Source organism: Cynocephalus volans, chromosome 11 (assembly GCF_027409185.1).
Source record: "Cynocephalus volans isolate mCynVol1 chromosome 11, mCynVol1.pri, whole genome shotgun sequence".
Classification (NCBI taxonomy): Eukaryota; Metazoa; Chordata; class Mammalia; order Dermoptera; family Cynocephalidae; genus Cynocephalus; species Cynocephalus volans.
Genome location: NC_084470.1, coordinates 127,794,915 through 127,818,157, shown reverse-complemented (window position 1 = coordinate 127,818,157; position 23,243 = coordinate 127,794,915). Strand labels below are relative to the sequence as shown.

Below are 23,243 nucleotides of genomic sequence, written 5' to 3'. Positions count from 1 at the left end.
AAGTGTCTAATGCTCAGGCCATGTCAACCTAATCCTTGGTGGCAGTTCATCCCTCAACTGCCAAAAAACACCACCCTCTGGCCCTCTCTCACCACACTCTGGCCGCGGAGCACAGGGAGGTGCCCAGTCTTAATAAACCAAGACAGTGTGTGATCTGACATGCAAATGTAGGTCATTGCATATGTAAATGTGTGATTACAAACCTGCATGCCAAAACACATTAGTGAGACTTTGCTCTCAGCATGCGGTTGTCACACTGCCTTAGCAGTTCACGCTAATATTTGTCAAGTTATTGTGCAGACAGAAGATGGAATTCCCAGTCAAATTTAAAGATTAAGGATTGTATGATAGTGTTCCTAATGATGAAGCTATATTTTACTGCTGCAATTGACAAGTCTTCAAGAGAAAGAAGGAATTCTCTTTCTTAGATGTTATTGATCATCCTAGTGTGTAGGATTATAAAAATTGCTTAGAAAAGCATAGGTAATTTAAAAAACTCTCCTTTTTTAAACAAAACCTTTATTTAAAGCTAAAAAACTTAAAAAATTGATAGTATCCATTGAATATATCTAAGAAGTGGTACTTTGTGATTTCCTTTGTTAAATATATGCCATTTTGTCTCAGTGACAATTATAAATTCAATGACTACACAAAGAAATCTTCTTACAAATGAACAGCATGGCACGTTATCTCCCTTTATTTGAAAATTTCATTTTGGCTTTACTTTTCTTTTCTATGGTATACTTTTCCATTTTCATTTTTAACATGTTTCAATTCCCAGTTTTTTTTTTGTTTTTTTTTAATCAAAAGACTTGAAATTGAAAATATCTGTGAATGATCATGTAAGGTCCCGTAATGTTGGGTCATATTGTAGGTGACTGCTTAGTAACCATGGCAATATAGCATAGGTTATACTTGGGAATCAGCTAGACATAGGTTTGGTTTAATACCACCTTCATTATAAGATTTTCATGAGAATTGAATTAGATGGCATATAAACTCCTAATATATAGTGCCTGCTAAGTTGTAAACATCAAATAAAACCTTCTATTGTAGTAGAAGTTGTTTTTCTTAATGTTTTATTATCGTTATAATTACTTTATGGTCCAATATTTATGAAATGAGTTCATGAAATTTCTTGTATTCTGGCTGTTTTGCATATTTTGAAGAAAAGAGTGGTATTTTTCTTAACAATATTTTAGACTTTCAGAAGAAGAAAAGCAATGTACAATAACAAATTATAACTCCTTTTTTTCCCTTTTTGAGGAACACTGGTTTTGAATTACATTGAATCCTTAGCAGAATTTTACAGTTTTTGTTAGCATGATAGATGTACTGAAATTAACAAAATAAAATGTGCTGAGGGTTAATGTCAAGTACTGCTGATATATCAAAATAGCCTTCTGCATAAGTCCAGGACATGGGGTTATCAGCCTTAACAAAGCTTTATTTAAAGGCCTTAGAGTTCAAGGTTAATGTAATGTGTTTATGAACCAGCTCCATCTTTGAATCCATTAATAGATCTTTAATATTCAGTTGCATTAGAGGGCACACTATTTGGGCACCACAGGAATGTCATGTTTGTGTGAAGTTGGCTCAAGGGTAGAGGGGATACCGTGGCGTGAGGAGAGTGGAGAAGGTTTAGAAGAGTGTACTTATCAATAACCCAGGAACCGTGAAAAGGCCCAGGCATGTTTAGCTAAACAAGAGAATATATAAGGCATATGATAGATAAAACAGACTGTTTTGTTATATTTTATATAGGTAGAGATGCTAAAATGTGTGCCATGGGATCATGAAAGGCAGTATTCCTTGTGTGTTTGCTGTAACCTCAGCAATAGACAGTGTTTGATTGTAGTGGACTTTCAATTAATGTTTACCCCTATAACAAATGACTGAATGAATGAGTCCATGAACAAAGGAACAAAAGAACTAGAACAATGGATAGACTTTATAAGTTGAGTTTTCCTCAAAATAGGGATGACGACTGTGTCCACTGCCACTCCCCACCCCCAGTACCCTATATTTATTTCTCCCATAGCACAGTGAAGAGCCTTTTCTGTGTATTTGTGTAAGCTGTTTGAGAGCAGAACGCATTTCTGATGCATCTGTTTCTCTAGGAGCTAGAGAAGTGTCTGGCATGTAGTAAGTACCAAGTAATATTAGTAGAAAAAGAAATGACTTTTTCCACCACCACCAACAAAATGTATTGTTAAAAAATGTAAAGATGTGGTGGTAAACTCCCTACCACTGGAAACACTTTTGCAGAAGTTGAATAACTGTCAGGAAGTTTATGGCTTTTGTTTTTTAAAATTTATTTTTTAATTGAAACATTGATTGTATATAGTTATGGGATACGGAGTTATATTTCAATAATGTATACAATGTGTAGTGATCAACTCAGGGTAATTAGCAAATTCATCATCCCCAAATTTATCCTTTCTTTGGGATGAAAACATTCAACCTTCTCTCTTCTAGCCATTTAACAAAACTGTCAGAAAGTTAAGTGTTTCGTGCATTAGTTAACAGATTGAACTAAATGAATATATCAAAGGTCCATTTCAACTCAAACGTTCTTTGAAAAAGAAAAGAAATAGAGAAATACTAGATTGGATGAGCAAATTTATATTATGTGAACTAAAGACAAGTTACAGGGAGTTGCTATCTAAAATTTTAAAATCCTTCTTGTCCCCATATCTCTCTTCCTTGACTTATTCTTTCTTTTCATCCTTTGCTATCTCAGTACTATATATATATTTTTATATTTACATTATTATTTTTTTCCTTCACTAGAATGTAAGTTCCTCACATACTGGGATTATTGTCCATTCAGTTTACTGCTGTAACTTCAGTGTGAGAACAGTGCTTGGCATGAATAGATATTCAATAAATATTTGTTGAATGAATGGATGTCTGCAAACTTACCAGAGGTATCACCTCCTTCTGTGAAATGGTCAGTGATTGTGTGTATTGTGTGTATATTGTGTGAATGAAAATTTTTCTTATGTTTTTAATTACAGAAGGCCTTACGACCAGATATGGGCTATAATACATTAGCCAACTTTCGAATAGAAAAGAAAATTGGTCGTGGACAATTTAGTGAAGTCTATAGAGCAGCCTGTCTCTTGGATGGAGTACCAGTAGCTTTAAAAAAAGTGCAGGTAAGATGATTTTAATTAATAAATTAGTGTAAAATTATGCTATGTGAATAATAGAGAAAAATATGTCCCAAGTGATTGGGTAATGATGGCTTTAAATTGAGAGTGCTGGGAAAGAATGAGAATTGTGTTTTAAAAGCTGGAATTGAGTGTAGTACAGAGTAGAAATTAACTTTTAGTTTTAACATTACTTTTTGGCTTTAAAAATTTAGCTGGTATTGTTCACCCATATTCAATAATGACTGGAGTGAACCTGGAAAAGCTTTCACAACTCTAGACTTTAAGAGGCAGATTTGTGTTATCACCATTACTTCGAACTGGACATTTAACTACACGTAGAATCCTCAGCTAAAGTTCTGCAGCTATAGGCATTGTAAGAGGAAACAAGATTCACAAAAAGTATTGCCTGAAGATAGTAAATGGTAGTCAAACTATATCGGTAGTCAAACTACACCAGCCATAAATGAAAGGAAAATGAAGTGAACTTTATTTACTTGGAAATTTTAAAAAATGAGGTAGATAAAATTACAGAATTGACATCTGAGTTAAGATCTCCATATTGTATTTGTATCATTCTAGAATCAGTTTTGCTCTCTAATCTGGAATTTTTTCTGTCTTTCTTGAATTCATTTATTTTGTTCCAGCTCCTCTTACCAAGTCCTGCTCTAAACCCTGGTGTTCTAGTCCCACTGAACTACTCTGGAACACTTACTTACCAGAGCCCCGAGAGTTTCACTTGCTTTAATGAGATCCTCTGGCCTAGAAAGTACTTGTTTTTCTGCCTTACAGTATGTATGGCATCCTACAGTTTCACTTCTCTTCTTCACTTAAGGTAGTTATTGTTTGCACCTGCCATAGACTTCTTATTTTGCTATGCAGCCCTGATATCTTTTCTATGCAGATACCTGTGTGGAACCTAAATTTTCTCTCTCTCTCTTTTTTAAACTTCTTAATGTGATCAGTGTACTTGCAACAGCTATTAGAGAGATGAATAGTTTTCATTTACGTTTAAATAATGAAATATTAGATATTTATGAAAGATTTTACATGATATATGTGTTAGATAGAAACAGTAATAGAGATACTCTGATATCCACAACCCAGCTTAAGAAATAAACAATAAAAATATTTTTTCACTTGTGTCCGCCATTCTCTTCCTCAGGGGTTACTGTATCCTGAACTTAATATTTATCACTCCTTGGTTTTTTGTTGTAGTTTTTCCTACATCTGTATGAATTTCTAAAATAAAATCTATTGTTTACTACTCTTGCATAGTTTAAACTTTATATAAACGAAGCAGTTTTTAATATATATATAAATACAAATATGTATATATCTATAGCTTGCTTTATTCACATAGCATCATGTTTGAGCAATTAATCCATGTTGGTGCATGAGGCTGTAGTTAATTCTTTTCACTGCTGTTCTTGTTGCTTGCTGTTTAGGTTGTTTACAGTTGTTTGCTGTTGTAAACAATACTTCTTTTTTTTTTTGTCTTTTTTTTTTTTTTTTTTCGTGACCGGCACTCAGCCAGTGAGTGCACCGGCCATTCCTATATAGGATCCGAACCCGCGGCGGGAGCGTCACCATGCTCCCAGCGCCGCACTCTCCCGAGTGCGCCTCGGGGTCGGCCGGTAAACAATACTTCTAAGATATTCTTGTGTACCTTTCCTGGTACACACATGCAAAATTTTCTCTCATTTGCACCTAAGAATGGAAACGATGAACCATAGGGGGTGCTACAAGTTAATGCCAAGTTAGTTTCCAGAGTTGAACGAGTTTACTTTTTTGCCAGCAGCATATATGAATTGCATTCTTCTGTCTTCTAATATGCCACTTAGAGCTTATGAAAGCGTAATGCACATATTAGTGTTTATGAAACAGATGAGCTTTGGAACGATTATTACCTTACAAAAAGAGCTCGTTGGTTCATTTTAAAAATGTATTGAATTTCTACTATGTATTTCTGAGCACTGAGGGAAATAAAAAAGAAACTAGTGGTATTATTCTTACCCTCAAGTGGAAAAAAGAGTCTGTCTAGAACAATTAAATGTTAAACCTGTGGCATGGATTCTTGATTTAAATAGAAGTTCTCAGAATGGAGACGTCAATTTGAGCTGTTGAAGTAGGTGGGATTGGAACGTAAGCCAGGCTATAAATGTGAGATCCGATTGTGGAGAGCATCAGAACTAGGCCGAGGAATCTGAACAGTAGACAGGGAAGGATTCACTGTAGATCCTCAAGAATTTTGAATCTTCAAAATATATTATTTTCAAAATAAAATTACAAACAACATACAGAATAGATGAGAGAGGAGATAGCTGCCCATTTGCCACAGACAGTAGAGACTGGGTGAGTCCATCCAGACTGAGAAGGCCACCTGGAGGTCCCCAGGCCGTCTTGGCTCCTTCTCCACCTTCTCACTGATTCTTCCTGAGTGTGGGAAAGAGACAGGGCTCAGTTCTGAACCTTGTCAGATATAGACAGGGAAGAAAGGAGGGAGGAAGGAATAGAGGGAGGAAGGAAAAAGCTTTTTAGGTCTCTTAGAGTATGAGTATACTTAAAAAGTTCATGGAAAAATGGAATTAAAAAATAATACAAATCTTCCCACGAATTGCTGGAATGCCCCTCGTACCATCAGAATTGTTTCTACTCGCCTCCTTTTCCTTTCTATTGACTGGAAGTTTGAATAGGCAGTGTTCGAGTTAATTTGCATGATTGAATTTCCATTCAGCATTAGTAAGATGACCCACTCTGACTGCCCCCCTGTGAAAGACCTCAGCTGCTGTGGGAAGTTAAAGTTTATGCTTTTGGATTATGTCATTCCTGTCTGTTTAAGTGTTGATATTGTGGCATCTTCTAGTTTAAACATAACTTTTATATACAAGAGAGATATGATGTTGTAAAGATATTCGCAACTTATTTTATTAGGGAACAATGTCTTAAACCTTTGTGATAAACAAATATGCATTTCAGACATTTAATTGATTCTTGTGATGTATAACACTTGTGCTGAACAGGAAAGCCCATGGTTCTTCCTTTTAAAAAAGTCATCTCTGAAGCTTTAAATAAAAAATTGATTTAAAATTTTTCTTCCTGAAAAACGATTTTTCTTTCTGAAGAATCCTAACCCAGCCCTTCAAAGAATTTCTAAAGAATCAGATACTGAATTTCTTCTCACAACCCATTGCGTTAAGGCTATATTACTGTCTCAAGAGCTGTATTTCTGTTCCCAGCTCTGCTAGAATCCTTCCTGAATACTATGGTTGAGTTCATATGCTGAATCGTTGCTTTACTAATTTATTTCTTTGCCTACAAATCTTTAATGAGCCACGTTAAAACTACCATACAGATTCTTTAAATTTTATTTATTTATTTATTTATTTTTTTGCAGCTGGCTGGTAAGGAGATCCAAATCCTTGACCTTAGTGTTGTCCACACCAACTGAACTAATCAGCCAGCCAAGTTTCCTTAGCTTAGTTTTCAAGGCCCCTTTTTACTTTGTCCCGTACCATCAAGTTCATTTTTTCAGAGCCTTTAAAAAAGAATGTGCTATGCTCTGGTGACTTTCCTATATGTGTCTGTTACCTATACATGGAATCAAGTGTGTGTACTGAATGCATGTTACGTCTTTGAAGTCATAAAATGACCTGAGAGCCTTACAGTATATGGCAACATTAACCAATCTTTTTGAAAATTCACCTACATCCCATCTTGGTTTATTTGCAGAAATTAAGACGGTGCCTTCACTGATGTAACAGTTTTGAAATTCTGTGTACCAACTTTACTTTCTTCTCTCCCTGCCTCTCTTCTTCGATGCTTCCCTTCCTGCTGATCATTCAGTTTATTCCACCAGTCTTTTCTGATCACCTCATGTTCATTGGTCAGTATGTAAGGCTTTGGAAATACTAAGATAAATGTAATGGGACTCATGGGATTCCACTGGGGTACAACAAAGACACCTTTAAAACCATGAGCTAAGTGCTGGAAGGAGAGCGGCCTTGAGGAGAACAGGTATGAGGAGGAGCTTAGGAAAGTCCTCACAGAGGCTTCCCAGGGGACATGAGCTGGGTTTCAAAGCTTCCGTTCTTTATGTTGGAAGATTATCAAAGAATTGTTTTGATCTGGCACATGCAATCTCTGTTTTATTATATTTAGCTCATTGATTAGAGCTATATAATTGGGATTGATTTTTATTTTGTCAGTCTAATGACATGGTGCTATAGCAGCATGAATTCTGTGTCTCACTAATTCTCAGTGACCATTGTTACCCTAATTTTTTAATAGTAGGTGAGGTATTTTGATCCTTAGTTCATTAATGCTTAATTTCTCTTTGCTTACTCCTAAGTTATATGTCCAAATAACACTATTTTACTGTGTGACATCCATTGTGAGTCAGTGAGTTTTTTCTAGAATGAAAAGTTAAAAACTATTCTTTATGTATACTTACAAGCAGGCATAAAGTGATAATATGTTTTGTTCAAATTCACCTTTTTGATCTGGGTGATCTCAAAAAAACTTCCTGAAAGAAAAAGTATTCATTGATGTTTATTGTTTTACTTTTATTTACTTATGTTTGATTGTTGTTTTAAGGTTCTGATGTTCAAAGAACCCCAAATCAGTGAATGTATGATTATAATGTCGCCAGCCCTAAAGCCTCAGCCACAGCTCTTATCTTAAAGCATTTGTCAGAAAATAACTTCTAAAATTTTATTCATGAGTGTAACTTGCTTTTTTATGTACATTAATTTTAGATTCTAGATTCTGTATGTTTGCATGTAATTAGAAATTTGTGATTAATGATGGCTTTTTGCATAACACATAGAGCAGTTTTAATGTATTCATAACCTCTATAGCCATATATTCAGTATCTTTATTAGTGTTCACAGTGATTACTAAATTCGTCTAATAGCTTTTATAAAAACAATCTTTTTAAAATAAAATCATTTAATCTGTATAGACTTGCTTTCAAACTTACAATTGCTACTTGAATAAATGAAAATTAGGAAGTATTTGTAAGAACAATTCACAAATGACATTTTTTAAAATTGATGTTAGTTTTACTTGTCAAGGTGGCATAGGATTTTATCTTAAAAATTAAAGCTGCATTAAAGTTTCATTTCTTTGTACTTGCAGTCTTATTTTAAGCATTTCTAGGCATATAAGAAATATAGTAAGTTTTTCATCTTACTGAATGGTTAAAACATTTTAGGGTTATAATGAATTACCATATATGACATAAATAGATTACTCATGTTAAAACTTTTAAAAGACACAGTGGACATCAGAGAAATAATTTAGTCCCTTGTCCTTTTTTAATGTTTCAGAATTTTTTTCCTTAGCACCTTATAGTACCTTAGGGTTATTAGTATGGTAACGCAAGTTTTAACTGCATGGGTATATCTTAAAAATTTAAAGTTATAAACTCTTTGAGTGGCCTAGCCCAGTGAATAAATACGAGGGTATTTCAACAAGTTTATGGAAAGATTTGTATTATCTTTTAATTCTATTTTTTCCACGAACGTGCTGAAGTATGCTTGTGTAACAGAAGTGGCTTTTTCTTTATACTGTTACAGATTTTTGTTACATTCATTTAACATATATTGAGGACCTACTGTATGACAGACACTGTACTCAACACTAGGGACACAATAATTGAGTTTAATACTTTTTGTGGGGAGACACACAGTAAATCAAATAAGTACAGCCAAAAAGGAAATGACTATGGTGTGGTATTAGAGACAAATTGGATGGGGAAGGTTTTTACAAAGAGTATATAGTGTGTCTTCTCTGAGGATGTGAAATTTAAGCTGAGGTGAAGGATAAAAAGGAATGATTCATCTGAACAGTAGGAAAAAGAGGGTTCCAGGTGTGGAGAAGAGCTATGATAAAGACTCCAAACAGTAGGATTGACGTAGAGTATACTAAGATCAGATCATTGTGATTGCAGGGAATGGAGAGAGGGGGAGAAGTAGGATGGGGTTACAGAGCTAGACGGGAACTAGATTTTTGAGGGTTTTGTTTGTAGACAATGGAGAAAGGTTTATATATAGTTCATATGTTATATGTTGTAAGGATAATGAGTAGCCATTGAAGGGGTTTAAGCAGGTGAATGATAAAATCTGGTATATTTTCTAAAGATTACATGGACTGTTCTGTCGAAAGTTGATTCATCCTCTTCAGTACCCAGTAATAATAATGCCAAAAATTACTAATTGAAAATGCTCAGCTATCAAATAAATAATGTTATTAGCAATATGAATAAAAATTATAAAATCTGAGATTTTATAAATTTTGTAAGCATTAGAGCCAATACGATGTACCAAAGCCAGTAAAGTGATGTAACACCTTCCACGTTGGAGTTAGACCTGAAGAAGCAGCCCATCAGTTTTTTCTGCAAGTAGTTCTCCAGTCATCGTTCCTTAAGTGAGTTTTCCTTGTCTCTCACATTCCTGCTTTCCTCACACCCCTCTCCAATGTAAGGTGCTCCTCCTTTCTTGACTTGGGGTGCGGTGAAATCGTCTTCATTAGGGCTTGCTTTCCACTGCCTCCTCAGGCCTTACTCTACACCAACAATCTAACTCCTCCATCTTTGAAACCAGTGCCATACAATTAATATTTTTTCCATCCTTGTGCCTTGCTCTCATTTTTCCTCTGTCCATTCCCTGGCACCATGTTGACTCTACTGAGCTCAGGCCTCGTGGTTCTTCCACGTGCCTGACTCCATGGCACCCTACTCTCGGGACACCATCATGGCTTCTTCCACACTTCACATGTTCTATTTCAGACTCTCAAAGTCCCCTCTCTAACTACAATTCCTGTCTCTCTCCCACTCCCTTCCTCCAGCCAAACGTGCTCCTTGACCTCATCCTGACTATCAAGCACCATTCCGTATTCTTCAGACCTCACATTTGAGGTCTATTTCACATATTTTCTTAACAATCATGGACTGTTGTCAGTGACTTGAGCAGTGGTTGCTCGCACTTCAGAGTCTCTCCCTGTCTTGCTAATCCCATTCATGGCTTATCTCCACCGTGTATTTCTTTGTTCACATGTAATCGTTGGTCCAGGTCCTGCAGCACGGAAGGGCTCAGATTCTTTCTTGGAGGTTTGCTTACTTTTCTTTGGAAGTGCACTCTTACACTTCTTACTTGAATATACTCTAACAGTATAAGAAGAATCCCAAATCAGTGGATATATGATTGTAATGTTGCTGGCAGTAGGAGAGAAAAACTACTACTCCGAAGCCTCAGACACAGCCCCTGTCCATTCATGCCATCTCCTGTTTGACAGAGATGATTTCTGTTCTCCAGTGTGCTCCACAACGCTATAGCTGTCTTAGCCCTTCTTACTTCTACCTGGGCTCTGGACAAGACGTTTCTCTTCTGCCTCCTTTGAGACTTTTTCACCGGTTGCCCCATTTCTCCCACATCAGCCTTCCTCCGCTGCCTGTAGATATCGTCAGTTGACATTGTTACTGATACCTTTGTAGGACCTGTTGCTCCAGTACCCACAGCTTCTTACAACTTGCCTCTTTTGTTTTCTGCAGTTGCACCATCTTGGTTCTCCTAGCTCTCTGAATCTCTCTTTTTTGTTTCCTTCGATGGCTCCTCTTTTTTCTGTTCCTTTTGAGATATTTCTTACAGTTACGATTTTGGATTTTTTTTTGCTTCTCCTATACCCACATTGTTACTTATGATTTCCAGTGTACCTCTGTAGAGTGTGGCTTCTTAATGTATAGCTCCAGCCATGACTAAGCTTTGCTGAGCTTCAAACTCTCACAAAATCTGTGAAAAGATGAATTTCACAATAAGTTTTCAAATTTTCTAATTTTAAGGAAACCTATCAAACAGAGCTTACCCGATGGTCTGGAAGTTAGTCCACTGCATACTAGCCTGTTGAGTTAAATGGCATTCCCTGGGAAACAAAGGTTTTTTAATAGTCATAGAATAATTAGTGACAAAAATAGGTGTCTAGTTCCATATCATCATTTGCCAGGGCCTTAAGGAATCCATGAGAAAGAAACTGAGCCTTGTCTTTTAACTTCTAGTTGGGACATGTTGATGCTTTAGGATGACAGGAAGGGTGACAGAAACTAGAGTACAGGACTGGGTGTTAGAGGGAGCAGAGCTTCTGGCACCAGCATAGAACTCTTCTAGTACTCACCTTGCTTAAAGTCTACTCCTTTCCCCAACCTCTCCACTCTTTAGGGTGCCTTTGTATTTAGGCAGAGCAAGGCTGGTAGTAGAGACTTTAATTATCTGGAGGTTATTTTGCTCAGTGATTGTGATTTCTGGCAGTTTGAATAGAGGGATGGCTGCATCATTGTAGCTATAGGCCTGCGAGGGGTAAGAACAGGGAGAGAATAGAGGATGTGATAAGAAGGGAAAGGAATGAGGACCTGTCATGTGGAAGACAGGGCTACTTAATTTAGGGACACACTGCTCAATTCATTTATTTAGGCTCTATAAACTGGTAAGACCCAGGAAATGTTTGGTTAAGGTTTCCATATATGTGAGGTTTATTTAAAATGATATATACCTGGTTTGTCAAAATCTCCTAGTGTACATATTTTATTTTCTTTGCTACATTTAAAGTGTATTTTTTTCTAAGAATTTGACATATACCTTTTTAAAGACATTTCTTGAAGATGTCTCTTTGTAACTTGAAGATCTCTCTTTTTTAAGATATCTAGTGTTAACCTTTTCAGTTTCATTAGCAATGAATAATTTTGGAAAATTTTTCAGATGACAAAAGGAAACTTCTAAAATGATTCACAGAATACCAAGAATTTATCAGCCAGTGCTTGCCAAACTACGGCTAATAACTTTGCTCTTACCAAGTATAAGATAAGTTAAAAAAACTGAAGAAACTTTGGGAGAGCTGAAAAAGATGCTGTCTGAAGACTTGCTTATACGTATTTTATGTAAGATATATTTATAAAATCCAGGTTTTTTTCCCCCATACACACTGCCTTTTCTTGCTCATGACATCATCAGAAAGCTTTGAATGCCTGGGAATGATTTAGTCTAAAAAATCAGTATTTATTTTTGTCTTGATTTATTGGCTAAGAGAAAAAGAAAGATAAGATACTTCTGAACTTCCAGTTAAATGTATTCGTAGTTGTATTTGGCTTAGAATTTAGTTTTGCCTTAAATGTGCCAGCAGTGCTTATTTCTCCCAGTGTTCGAGGAGTGACTTTTGATACTATTGAAAATTCAGTTAAAAATAAAAGTTAATTTGTAATTCTAAATTAGTTAAATTATAAGTTAAAGATTTGTGATTTCTGTGTAGCATGTTTCTCTCTTGATATTTTGTATCTAGTTAGGATTTTCTAAATCTCGTACACATCATATTCTCATCTCGTCGTTTACTTCGTTTTGTGTTTTTAAAATGTTTTTCCCATCATAGAGATGTTGAATACTAGGAAATTGGATTTATATGTATCTCCAGGTTTGTGATTTTTTTCATTTTAATCACTAGAACCACCATTATCCTTTCTCTGTATTCTTTAAAAAAATGTTTTGTTTTGTTTTTTTCCAAGAATCCCTTCAAGATCTAAGACACTTAAAATTTTGGGCTTCCCAGCACAGCTTTGAGTTATCTCAAGTCCCTTGTGACTAGCAGTTCCCAAGAATGGCATAAGCATTCATGGTTTGGCAGGAATCAGTTATGTCTCTTGCCATTTTGATTTTTAAGCACGAGTCGTCTGTGTGTATATTTCATACCTATGACTAACATCAAGTTCAAAATTTTCTGTTTACATTAGTGTTTGTTACTGCATGTTATGCAGTAACAGCATCATTTTTCTGGTATCCATCATTTGGCAGTCTGAGGTATGCATGTCTTTTCTCTGTGAAATTGCTAAGTGTAATGCTTATCCCTTGAAGTGAAGAACTTTTGATTTTACTTATTTTTTATAAAGATCTTTGTGAAGGGTATTACACTTTCCTGCTTGTGTAAATCAGGTATTGAGAGCCTGGCAGCCGTGCTGCACCCCTGTTGAGGATCTCACATCTCTTCATACAAGCAGCACTTGTCACACTGTGTGTTAGTTTTCTGTGTTTCGTATCTGTTATAAAATCTAATAATAAGATGGTATTCAGCGTGGCGTTGTAAGTAACAGAAAGCATGGGCGTGAACAGTTTAATCTTGTCTGTACCCAGGATTATGTTACTCGTATTCATCATCTCTGTGTGGAGTGAAACTAGAGAATTTTGGTACGCAGTTGACCTTTGAACAACATAGGTTTGAACTGTGCAGGTCCACTTTTACATGGATTTTTTTTTTTTCAATAAATACTGTGTAGTACTGTTAATGTATTTTCCTTATAGTTTTCTTAATATTTTCTTTAGGTTACTTTACTGTAAGAATACAGGATATAATACATATAACATACAAAATATATGTTAATTGACTGTTTATGTTATTGATAAGGCTTCTGGTCAACAGTAGGCTATTAGTAGTTAAGATTTTGGGGAACCAAAAGTTATATGTGGATTTCTGGCTGCCAGTATGGGGGTTGGGGGGTGAGTCGGCACCCCTAACCTCCCCCCTTCCCCCCCGGCGTTGCTCAAGGGTCAACTGTATAAGGTTTGTCTTTCCTTCAGTAAGTAGTGTCAAACTGTGCTTTAATACTGGTAGTTTTTTAAAAAACTCCTGCTGTTGGTGTCCATTTATATCTCCCGTATTATCTCGTTTTACCACAGTTTGATATTTACCACAATTTGATATATACAAGGGCTTGATGTTTCCAAAAAATATCTTACTAGTATATGAACTTTGTAGTAGTGATTTGCCACTTATAGTCCTTTCCTTTTTTTTTTCCTTGTCCTTTCGTTTGTGTTCTATTTCATTCTGTTCCATTCTGAAATCATGGTAGTTAGCATCAGTTCACTGTGGCTAAGATGGTTAGAATGACTACTGATGGAGAAAAGGGAAGTGATTATTTCTAACATGTGTACCAGCACACACATTTCCCTTTCTGATATTTAAGTGGGAGAAACTTTGAAGTCATCTAGTTTATCTCTCTCTTTTTGTAAACTAGAAACTGATGGCATCTAGTTTATCACTCTTTTTGCAGACTAAGTTCTACGTTTTTTCAGATCTTAACAGTATGCAGCACTCAACTGTTTCACGTTAAAACTTGCAAAATATAAAATTGATACTTGAAGTTTTCACTAGAAACAGTAGAACCAAAATCAGTTGAAGACCATATGGAAATATGAAGACTATTTTGCTAGAATGTTTGGTTAAAAAGCATGCACCATTTTATATACTGCTTCTATTTTCACTATAATAAAAAAAATTTATTTACAAATTTATTAATTTATATTTTTAAAATTTATTTTAAAATTTATGTATAAAAATTTGTATAAGAAATGAAAGGGACTAAGCAAAAGCTAAAATTCTTTTTTTAAATTTTTAAATTTTTAATTTTTTTTCTTTGTACATGTTTATGACAGGATTTAATTTGTTGTTCCGATACAGGCATATATCATAACTATCAGAATAGTTAACATATCTGTCACCTAAACATTTATCATTTCTTTGTGGTTATAACATTCAAGATAAAAGCTAAAATTCTTTAAGGCAGTGAGTTATATTTTATTTTTGTTTTAGAATTTTATTTAATATTTTTACACTGAGTTTTTTAATTAAGGAAAAATTAGAGCCATGTGCATCTTTGGATATTAGGAATGATATCCAGCAAAAGTTGCCTCATATAAGCTGTAATTATCCTATATTTAATTTTTTTTTATCCTTATTGTATTTACTTTTATGCATTAGATATCTGTTATTTCTGGCTGGCAAAATTCTATGGTTCTTTCAAGGTTCAGCTCTAATGTTACTCCTCCCCACATGGGGGTTCCTTCTCTAGGTTTCTGATAGTACACTCTGCACATATATAAATATATAGTATTTTAGTACCATTATTTAGTTGTGTATGCATTAGACTTCACAGTAGCCTGGACCAATAGAGAAAATAGACTGTGGAGCTGTAATAACCTAGCTTCAAGTTCTGGTTCTGTCACTTACTAGTTTTATGACCATGATCATATTATTTAACCTCTATGAGCCTCAGTCCTCATCTCTAAATTGAGCCAGTACTACCTATCATATAAGATTGCTGTGAAAATTAAAGCAATGTATGTTAAAGAGACCATCGCTCCCTGGTAGGTGTTCAGTAGTTCCTTCCCTAATTAAAAAGACTTGCATTATACCACTCCTTTCAAGTTACACACCTACTTTTTCTAGAACATATTAGCTTTCTGAATCAGGAAGGATGAAGTTGATGACTAAAAATGTCATTAAATTCTTTTATTTGTTATGTGGCTAGGATTTTAATCAGCTTGCATTATTGACTTATTCAGATATCTTCTGCAATATCTAAGGTAGCTTCTTTATTTGTATATTTTCCATACACATAAAACCTTGAGAGATTTCTTTGTTTTCAGAGATACATGAAATATCCTTTTGATTGTATTAATTATTATTATTATTTTTTACATTATAATAATATTTCTCAACCTTTTCTTTGTTATAATACCCCAAGGAACATTTTTAGACATGTTTTCCTAATTACCCCCCTTCCCATTAAATTTTAATACCGTAGATATAAGGTATCTGTTTAGGTACTGTATGTGTACCTGTGTTTTATACTTAAAACACAGGTGTTTTAGAAGAGTAAAATTTTGTCACCTCTCTCTTCAAAGAACCAGTTTTCACCCCCTTGGATCACTATCACCCGCATCAAGAATGCATGCATGAGACCTTTTAGACATGATTAGATCAAACAGATTAAGGTTTAGGGCTTGAGTTCTAATCGTATAACTCTGAGAATGAATTCTGGTTGGTCTGTCGATTAGCTGTGTGACCTTTTGTCAGTCTCTTAAGCTTTCTAAACCTTTTCTTCATCTGTAAAATGGGAATACTAATATTATCATCCTCATAAGGATTAAATGAGGGTAGTTCATACATTTAACATATATTAATTACTCGATTATATTAACTATTATTTTATTATTATCTTAATGATCATAACTTCCATTCTCTTCATTTGGGCTTACAGCCTGAGTGTCAAGAGATATCTAGATCTTCTCTTTTTCCATTTTTAGTACTGACTACCTTTGGAGGGAAAAAATGGAAGCTTTAGTAGTAACATGTGATAAAATACCTTCAGATCTCTCAGTAACTAAAAGCTAATCAGAAAGAAAAATTTCTTAGTGTATATATAATTATATGCAGAGTATTATAACAGCTTTATGTGGTAGCTTGAACTATAGGTTATTATTTCATTAAATAATTTTGGGTTCTATTTTTAGATATTTGATTTAATGGATGCCAAAGCACGTGCTGATTGCATCAAAGAAATAGATCTCCTTAAGGTAAATAATTAACTATTGACTATTGTAAACATTTAAACTTATTAAAATACCACACTTGTAAGCAAAATGATTTTAAGTCTTAACTTACACCACACTGATTTCAAGTAACATTATGTAAGTTTGAATTTCAGCATATTGAAGAACAGATTCATTGTAAAATAATTCAATCAAAACATTTGGTAGGGTCAGTTTTTTTCTTTTCCCATTTCAAACTAGGAAATAAATAAGATGGGCATAAAACATTGAAGAATTTTTTTCTTGACCGTCCCATCTAGACATATCCTAACAAATACATGAAGACCATGTTAGGAATTAGCTTTCTCGTTTCTCATCCACTTAAGAATATGGCAGATTTCAGTTATCTGCACTGCTTCTTTTCTAGTGAAGTTTCTTTTAAGAAATTCTATGGCTCATGTTATATTTTCAACTTTTAGGTAAGACTTGGGCGTTTTTTATGCCATTCATTTGTGTTAGTGCCTACTATGAATTAGATTTATCTAGAACAGTAAGAGTAAGGTTAAAACGGACTATGCTTTCTGACTGTTCTGTTAGTTGTAGTTATTTCTTGGCATATGAACTAGTTGGTTTAAATATAGATCAACTATTATTATAGAAATAACTTACCACAGAAAATATGGGGAAAACTGAATAGAAAGAAGAAAATCCTCCATAATTCTTGAATAATTTTCTTTGAGAAACTTCTTGTTTTATGTTAATTTGTTTATAAAATTGAACAGAAAGATTGCAGATGTGTATAGACTGATGCATATACGAGTGATATTTTTCTTAGAGATGATATTTTGAATCAATCCATGTAAATTGCATTCTGCATATAATATTTGATATAAAAGCAATATTTAGATATAGTATAGTAGACACCAGTTGGTTTTTTTTTTTTTTTTTGGTGCTGGCTGGAGTTACACTAGGACCTGCCCTAACTTCATAGTAGGAATTAAATGGGATACTTTATTTACCACTGAGTGTTCTTAAATGACAGTTCTCATTTTGAAGGATCTAATTTTTAGCAATTGGTGACTTAATTCTGTCATTCCTTATTGCATCTATTTATATGCTTATTGGGCATAGCAGTACTTTAAAAAGTTTTCAGTGCATCATTTATTATTTCTAACAAAGAATGTTAAAATTAATTGTTATCTTGCTTTACTTTTAATAATTCTAATACTTGTTTCAAAATTCACTGGAGTAAAGAAAAATAGATTGTCATGTTAAGATTTCTGTAATTAAAAATGAAGTACAATAACTGAGTTTATTCTTGTTACAAAACTGTAAGTGACTCTTGGAAATTTATAATAAGAAAACTTTTTGATGCTTGTTTTTTTCCTCAGCAACTCAACCATCCAAATGTAATTAAATATTATGCATCATTTATTGAAGATAATGAACTAAACATAGTTTTGGAATTAGCAGATGCTGGTGATTTATCCAGAATGATAAAGGTAAGGTTTTCATTTTTTTTAATAGTCTTAAAGTTTATTTATTTATTTATTTTTGATGGAATTGTCTGTTAAACATACAGGCATATTGGTGCTTTAAATTAAGTACCTCAGTGCAATGCTTAGCATATGGCACATTCATAATAAATGGTAGATGATAGTGTTGATAATGATTCTGAAGCTTGTTTATCTGGTGAAGTTCACATTGGTCAACTTCAGTATCCGAACACCCCAAAACCAACTTGAAAATAGGCCAAGAGACTTGTCTTCGGTAAGCTAAAGTTAAAATTTTGCAGCTTGATTTCTCTGAGTGGACCATCATTGACCCTGTGTCTCTGGACATTAGGGAAAGGAGGATAGAAAGAGATTCTAGAGCAGCCTTACATATTTCTGGGAAGGATTTATCAGACGAAAGTGAGCTTTGCAGTCAGACGTTGGACATCATCCCCTGACCAGATAACTTAAAAGTTGTTTAATTTTCTTTTCTAAGGTCATATTAATTGGGTTTCAGTTCAGCTGCAAGTAATAGCAACCCCCAAATAACAGGAGCCTAAAAACTGCTTGTCCTTGGGCAAGTTACTTAACTTCTCTGTGCAACATAAACACAATAATAATAGAATTTACTTTGTAGGGTTGTTATAATGAATAAATTAGTATTTATTAAGAGCTTAGAACAGTGCCACACATTAGAAGCCTATGTAAATGGTAGCTGCTCCTGCTATTATTGTTATTACAGTTATTCTCTGTCTCATAAAAGTCTAGGCTTAACATGATATCTCTGACCTGTCAAATCTGATCTCATGGACCCAGCCTAATTCCAGCTCATCAAGTCACCCTAGGCTTGAAGGGACAAGGCATACTTGTTGGTTGTATCTTAAAGCACATTCCTGAATGCTGCCTGCCACACAATATTTTTAACTTCATACCCTCAACCAGAATTTAATTTCATGAACTTACCTAGCTGCAAGCACAGCTAGAATGTATAGTCTTTGTTCAGCTAGTCATGTACCCAGCTAAACTTCTGTTACTACAGAAGACTAGTTGAACAGTGTGGAAGCAAATAAGACCAACCAAATAAGAGAAGCAAGGGCTATTTATTCTGAGCTTGCTATAGCGAGGGAGTCAGTCACTGTCACTTGCGTTTTGGCAGAGATTTAAAGGCAAGCAGAAAAGTGAAAGTTTCATAGAGAATAACAGGGAAGGCTTCAGGTATGCCCTGATTGGAAGCTGTTGGTGTGGGGAAGCTGGAGGTGGGCTGACTAGAAGTGGGACATCCTATGAGATTGGTTAGCCACATACGTGGCTCTGTCTAGTTGGTCTGAGTTGGAAGCAGAGACTATATTAGGGATGCTGTCAGTTATTAATCCGTCTTGGCCATTTGGGGCTGATTGTTACAGAAGTTATTGTTTAGCTTCCTGGATTGTCACTAGAGATAGCAATCTGGCTTACTGGTTGTTTGTTGTAGGTAAAGGGTTGGTTTCCTGGCAGGTTGCTGCAGGTTGTAGATCAAAATTCTGTTTTTGTATATCATCTGGACATTGTCAGTTTATATGTTCAGTCTCTCAATGGATACTGGAATATAGCTTGTAATCTCTGCTACATGGCGGTATTGTAAGGAATTTTTAAAAACAATGTTAGGTGCTTTATATACATTACATTATTTAATCTTCACAGTGCTACCCTGAGGTGAACTTGACACTCAGAGAAGATAAGTGTCATTATTAGCAAATAGCAGAACTGGTATTTTTGAAATTGGGTTTTTTGTTTGTTTTTTAGTGGCTGGTGATATGGGGATCTGAACCCTTGGCTTTGGTGTTACCAACACTGTGCTCTATCCAACTGAGCTAATTGTCTAGCCTGAAATTAGGTTTGTCTGATGCACAAATCCATGTGTTTTCCTTTAGTGGCCCTTAAAGATTTTGGTATCACAGAATTCATTTGAAAATCAGATGAAAGTCTGTGACCTTCTGTCCAGAAAAATGTTGATATACACACAATTTGCATTTCATTACAAAAGCATTCAGAGGTTTCCTGATCAAGGTATTCACATATTCTCTGGCATTAGTTAAGAACTCTGCTCTTGAGTGTGGGTTCAGTATCAGCCATTTAAACTCTCATGTCACTTAAACTCTCTTAGTTTTAATTTCCTTATCAGTGAGATACAGACAGTTCATAACAACACTACATAAAAGGAAGGTAATATTTATTATGTTTATTATCAGAGAATGCTATCAAGCTCGGTCTGTTTGAGGTCCCATAGTTAGAGTGATTCACTTCTAATCAGTTATCTGATTTTCTGTCTTAGGGACTTCCCACCACTAGCCCAAACAGCCAACCACCAACAAAATATGTCTTTGCAAATTAAGAACAATAGAAAATTATAGTCATAATTTAAAAAAGAAATGCAAGTACACAAATGCAAGGGTTACCAGATGAGACATACAAAAGTAAACATAGTCCTCACAACAGAGTACAACTGATATAAAATTATTTGCCTAGATCTTTAGGTATGAGAATTACTTAATTACTTACAGTGAGAAGGAAAAGAGGGCAAATCCTTATGTCAGGAAGATAGATTCAGAACAAAAGAATTCTGTTTGGTAATGAGTAGTAACTTACTGTTGAGAATTGATAACTGCACCCTTGGATACCCTTGGGGTTTCTGACTAAAATTTGAAAGTGTCTGTCCTGTAAAGGATAATGAGGGGAAAAAATTTTTTTAATAAAGGGAATCAACTGATTTCTAGTAAGTTATAAGCTTATATAGTAACTTAATATACTCCAGTAGCATACTGAATTGCTTCTTCCTTAGAGAATTAGTAATTTTGTTCCTCTTCCTCTTTAGAAGACTTTATTGTTGTATGAGCTTTTAATGATCCTCTGCTTTATTATAGATATTATCAGTTTTTGCCTGGTCAAGATATAAGACATTATGGGTCAGGTTTCCTAGGTCTTGAGCGCTGGAAAGCTCGGCCTTTAGAGCTTGAACATCTTTTTTTTTTTTTTTTTTTTTTTTTTATGAGAAAAATTCTATATTGGGCACAGAAGATAGAAATTGAAAATGTTTACAAAGTTGAATAAGACTGTTTAAAGAGCTTAGAACTAATTGAGAAAAGATTCATAGTTATAAAAGTTATTTTTAAAAATCACAGATAGTACATACAATTTAGGAACTGTTACTTAGTATTATATCACTTACTTTCCATGTGTTTAAAAATCCATTTTAGCAGTGGCTTCAACTTTTGACTTATAGTAATAACTTCACATCACGACCCAATGCACATATCCATGTAACTATGTTACTGAGGAAGTTCTCACGGCAATATGTATCCTTATTAGGTGCTATGTGCTAAGATGCCTTGTATTTTCTTTTTTTTTTTTTTAACTTTTATTTTGTCGACATACATTGTGGTTGATTATTGTTGCCCCTTACCAATACCAGCCTCCCTCCTCCCTCTCCTCCCTCCTCCGCAACAATGTCCTTTCTGTTTGCTTGTCGTATCAACTTCTAGTAATTGTGGTTGTTATATCTCCCCCCCCCCCATTATTTGTGTGTGTGTGTGTGTGTGTGTGTGTGTGAATTTATATATTAATTTTTATCTCCCACCAATAAGTGAGAACATGTGGTATTTCTCTTTCTCTGCCTGACTTGTTTCACTTAGTATAATTCTCTCAAGGTCCATCCATGTTGTTGCAAATGGCAGTATTTCATTCATTTTTATAGCTGAGTAGTATTCCATCGTGTAGATGTACCACATTTTCCGTATCCACTCATCCAGTGGTGGACATTTGGGCTGGTTCCAACTCTTGGCTATTGTAAAGAGTGCTGCGATGAACATTGGGGAACAGGTATACCTTCGACTTGAAAATCTTATTGTCAAACCAATGGATCTTATAACAATCTCAGCAAAATAGCTGTAACAGAAAGTTTGACCAAGAGGTTTCACATGAGCATAAAATGTCTTCATATCCTGGTTTTTTGTATGTCTTTTGAAATATATTTAGACCTGACCAAATACCTAAATTGTATTCAAAGAATAATTTAATAACTTGGTAGGATCTGACCTGTGAGATCTTTCCTGGTTCTCAAATAGAATTAGTCTTCTTATGGATTGATGTGTTTTAATAGTGCACATAGTTATGGCTTTTCTCTCCCATTTGATTTAAGCTTTGTGTTTATTGTATTTTTTAAATATAAAATGAAAGGCCATGTTGTCTTGCATTAATCTTCTCAAGTGATAAAGCTCCTTCCCTTTCCTCTTCATTCCCATGTCCCAGAGATAACCACTAACTTCTCTGTGCATGAAACCTTCCCAACTTTATTGTTTATCTCTACACATACATGTGTACACACATGCAAATATAAGAATATATGCTAATGTATGCATTATTTCTCAGACACATCACAATTTATTTAATTATTGCTTTATCAACAATTGGATTGTTTTTATTTTTTATTTACATAAAGAAAGCTCAAATACAGTCTTGTATATATCAATACAGCTATATCTGTGTATACTCATCTATTTCTGTTACATAGAGTTATATAAATAATTTTGCTGAGTAATAGGGTATGTGTATTTCAAATCATAATAGATACTGCTATATTACTCTCTCAAGTAGTTGTACCATCTTGTAGCTTTTAAAAAATATAACTCTATATTTCCTTTATTATTTATTGGACATTTACTGTGTGCCAGTTACATGGTTTAGGCCTTCTTCGAATTTTTTTGCCTAGTCGGAGAGACAGGCATTTAACTAATACTCATAGAAAACTATAACTGCAGTTATAATAAGTTGTATAAAGGAGAAATGTGAGTTATAATGGGTGCTTATAATAGGATAACTGAAACTAGACTGGGAACTTCTGATGGCAAGGGAAGGATTTTAAGCTGTGATGCTATGTGCCCTTGATTTAGGTACTTAATCTTAATGATTGAGGTATAGTTTCCACATCCATAAAATTGGGTTAGTAATACCTTTCTTATAGTGTTATTATAAGGTTTAAGGAATATAATGTATATGTTTGTTTATATATATATATACACACACACACACACAGTACTTATGTTTAGACATGTGTACACATGTATGCACACATATCCATCTATCCATCCTCTCTCTCTCTCTCTCTCTCCTCTCTCTCTGTTTGTATATATGATGTCAGATAGGTACTCAGGTTTTCTTTATTCCATTTAAACCTCTGATCACCACTCTTCCTCTCCCTTTTTGGCATCATACAG

The 23,243-nt window shown here is 34.6% G+C and overlaps 1 protein-coding gene across 4 annotated transcripts in view; it reads left to right on the top strand.

Moving 5' to 3' along the window:
* Positions 1 to 23,243, top strand: part of NEK7 (NIMA related kinase 7) — a 149,877-nt gene that overhangs the window by 79,593 nt on the left and 47,041 nt on the right. For 3 of the 4 annotated variants that reach the window (XM_063114470.1, XM_063114469.1, XM_063114472.1), the window contains exons 3-5: positions 3,021 to 3,161; positions 16,484 to 16,546; positions 17,893 to 18,003. In XM_063114470.1, coding sequence (XP_062970540.1) covers positions 3,021 to 3,161; positions 16,484 to 16,546; positions 17,893 to 18,003 — 315 coding nt within the window. The remainder of the gene's footprint in view (positions 1 to 3,020; positions 3,162 to 16,483; positions 16,547 to 17,892; positions 18,004 to 23,243) is intronic. The other variant, XM_063114471.1, reaches the window with a different exon arrangement.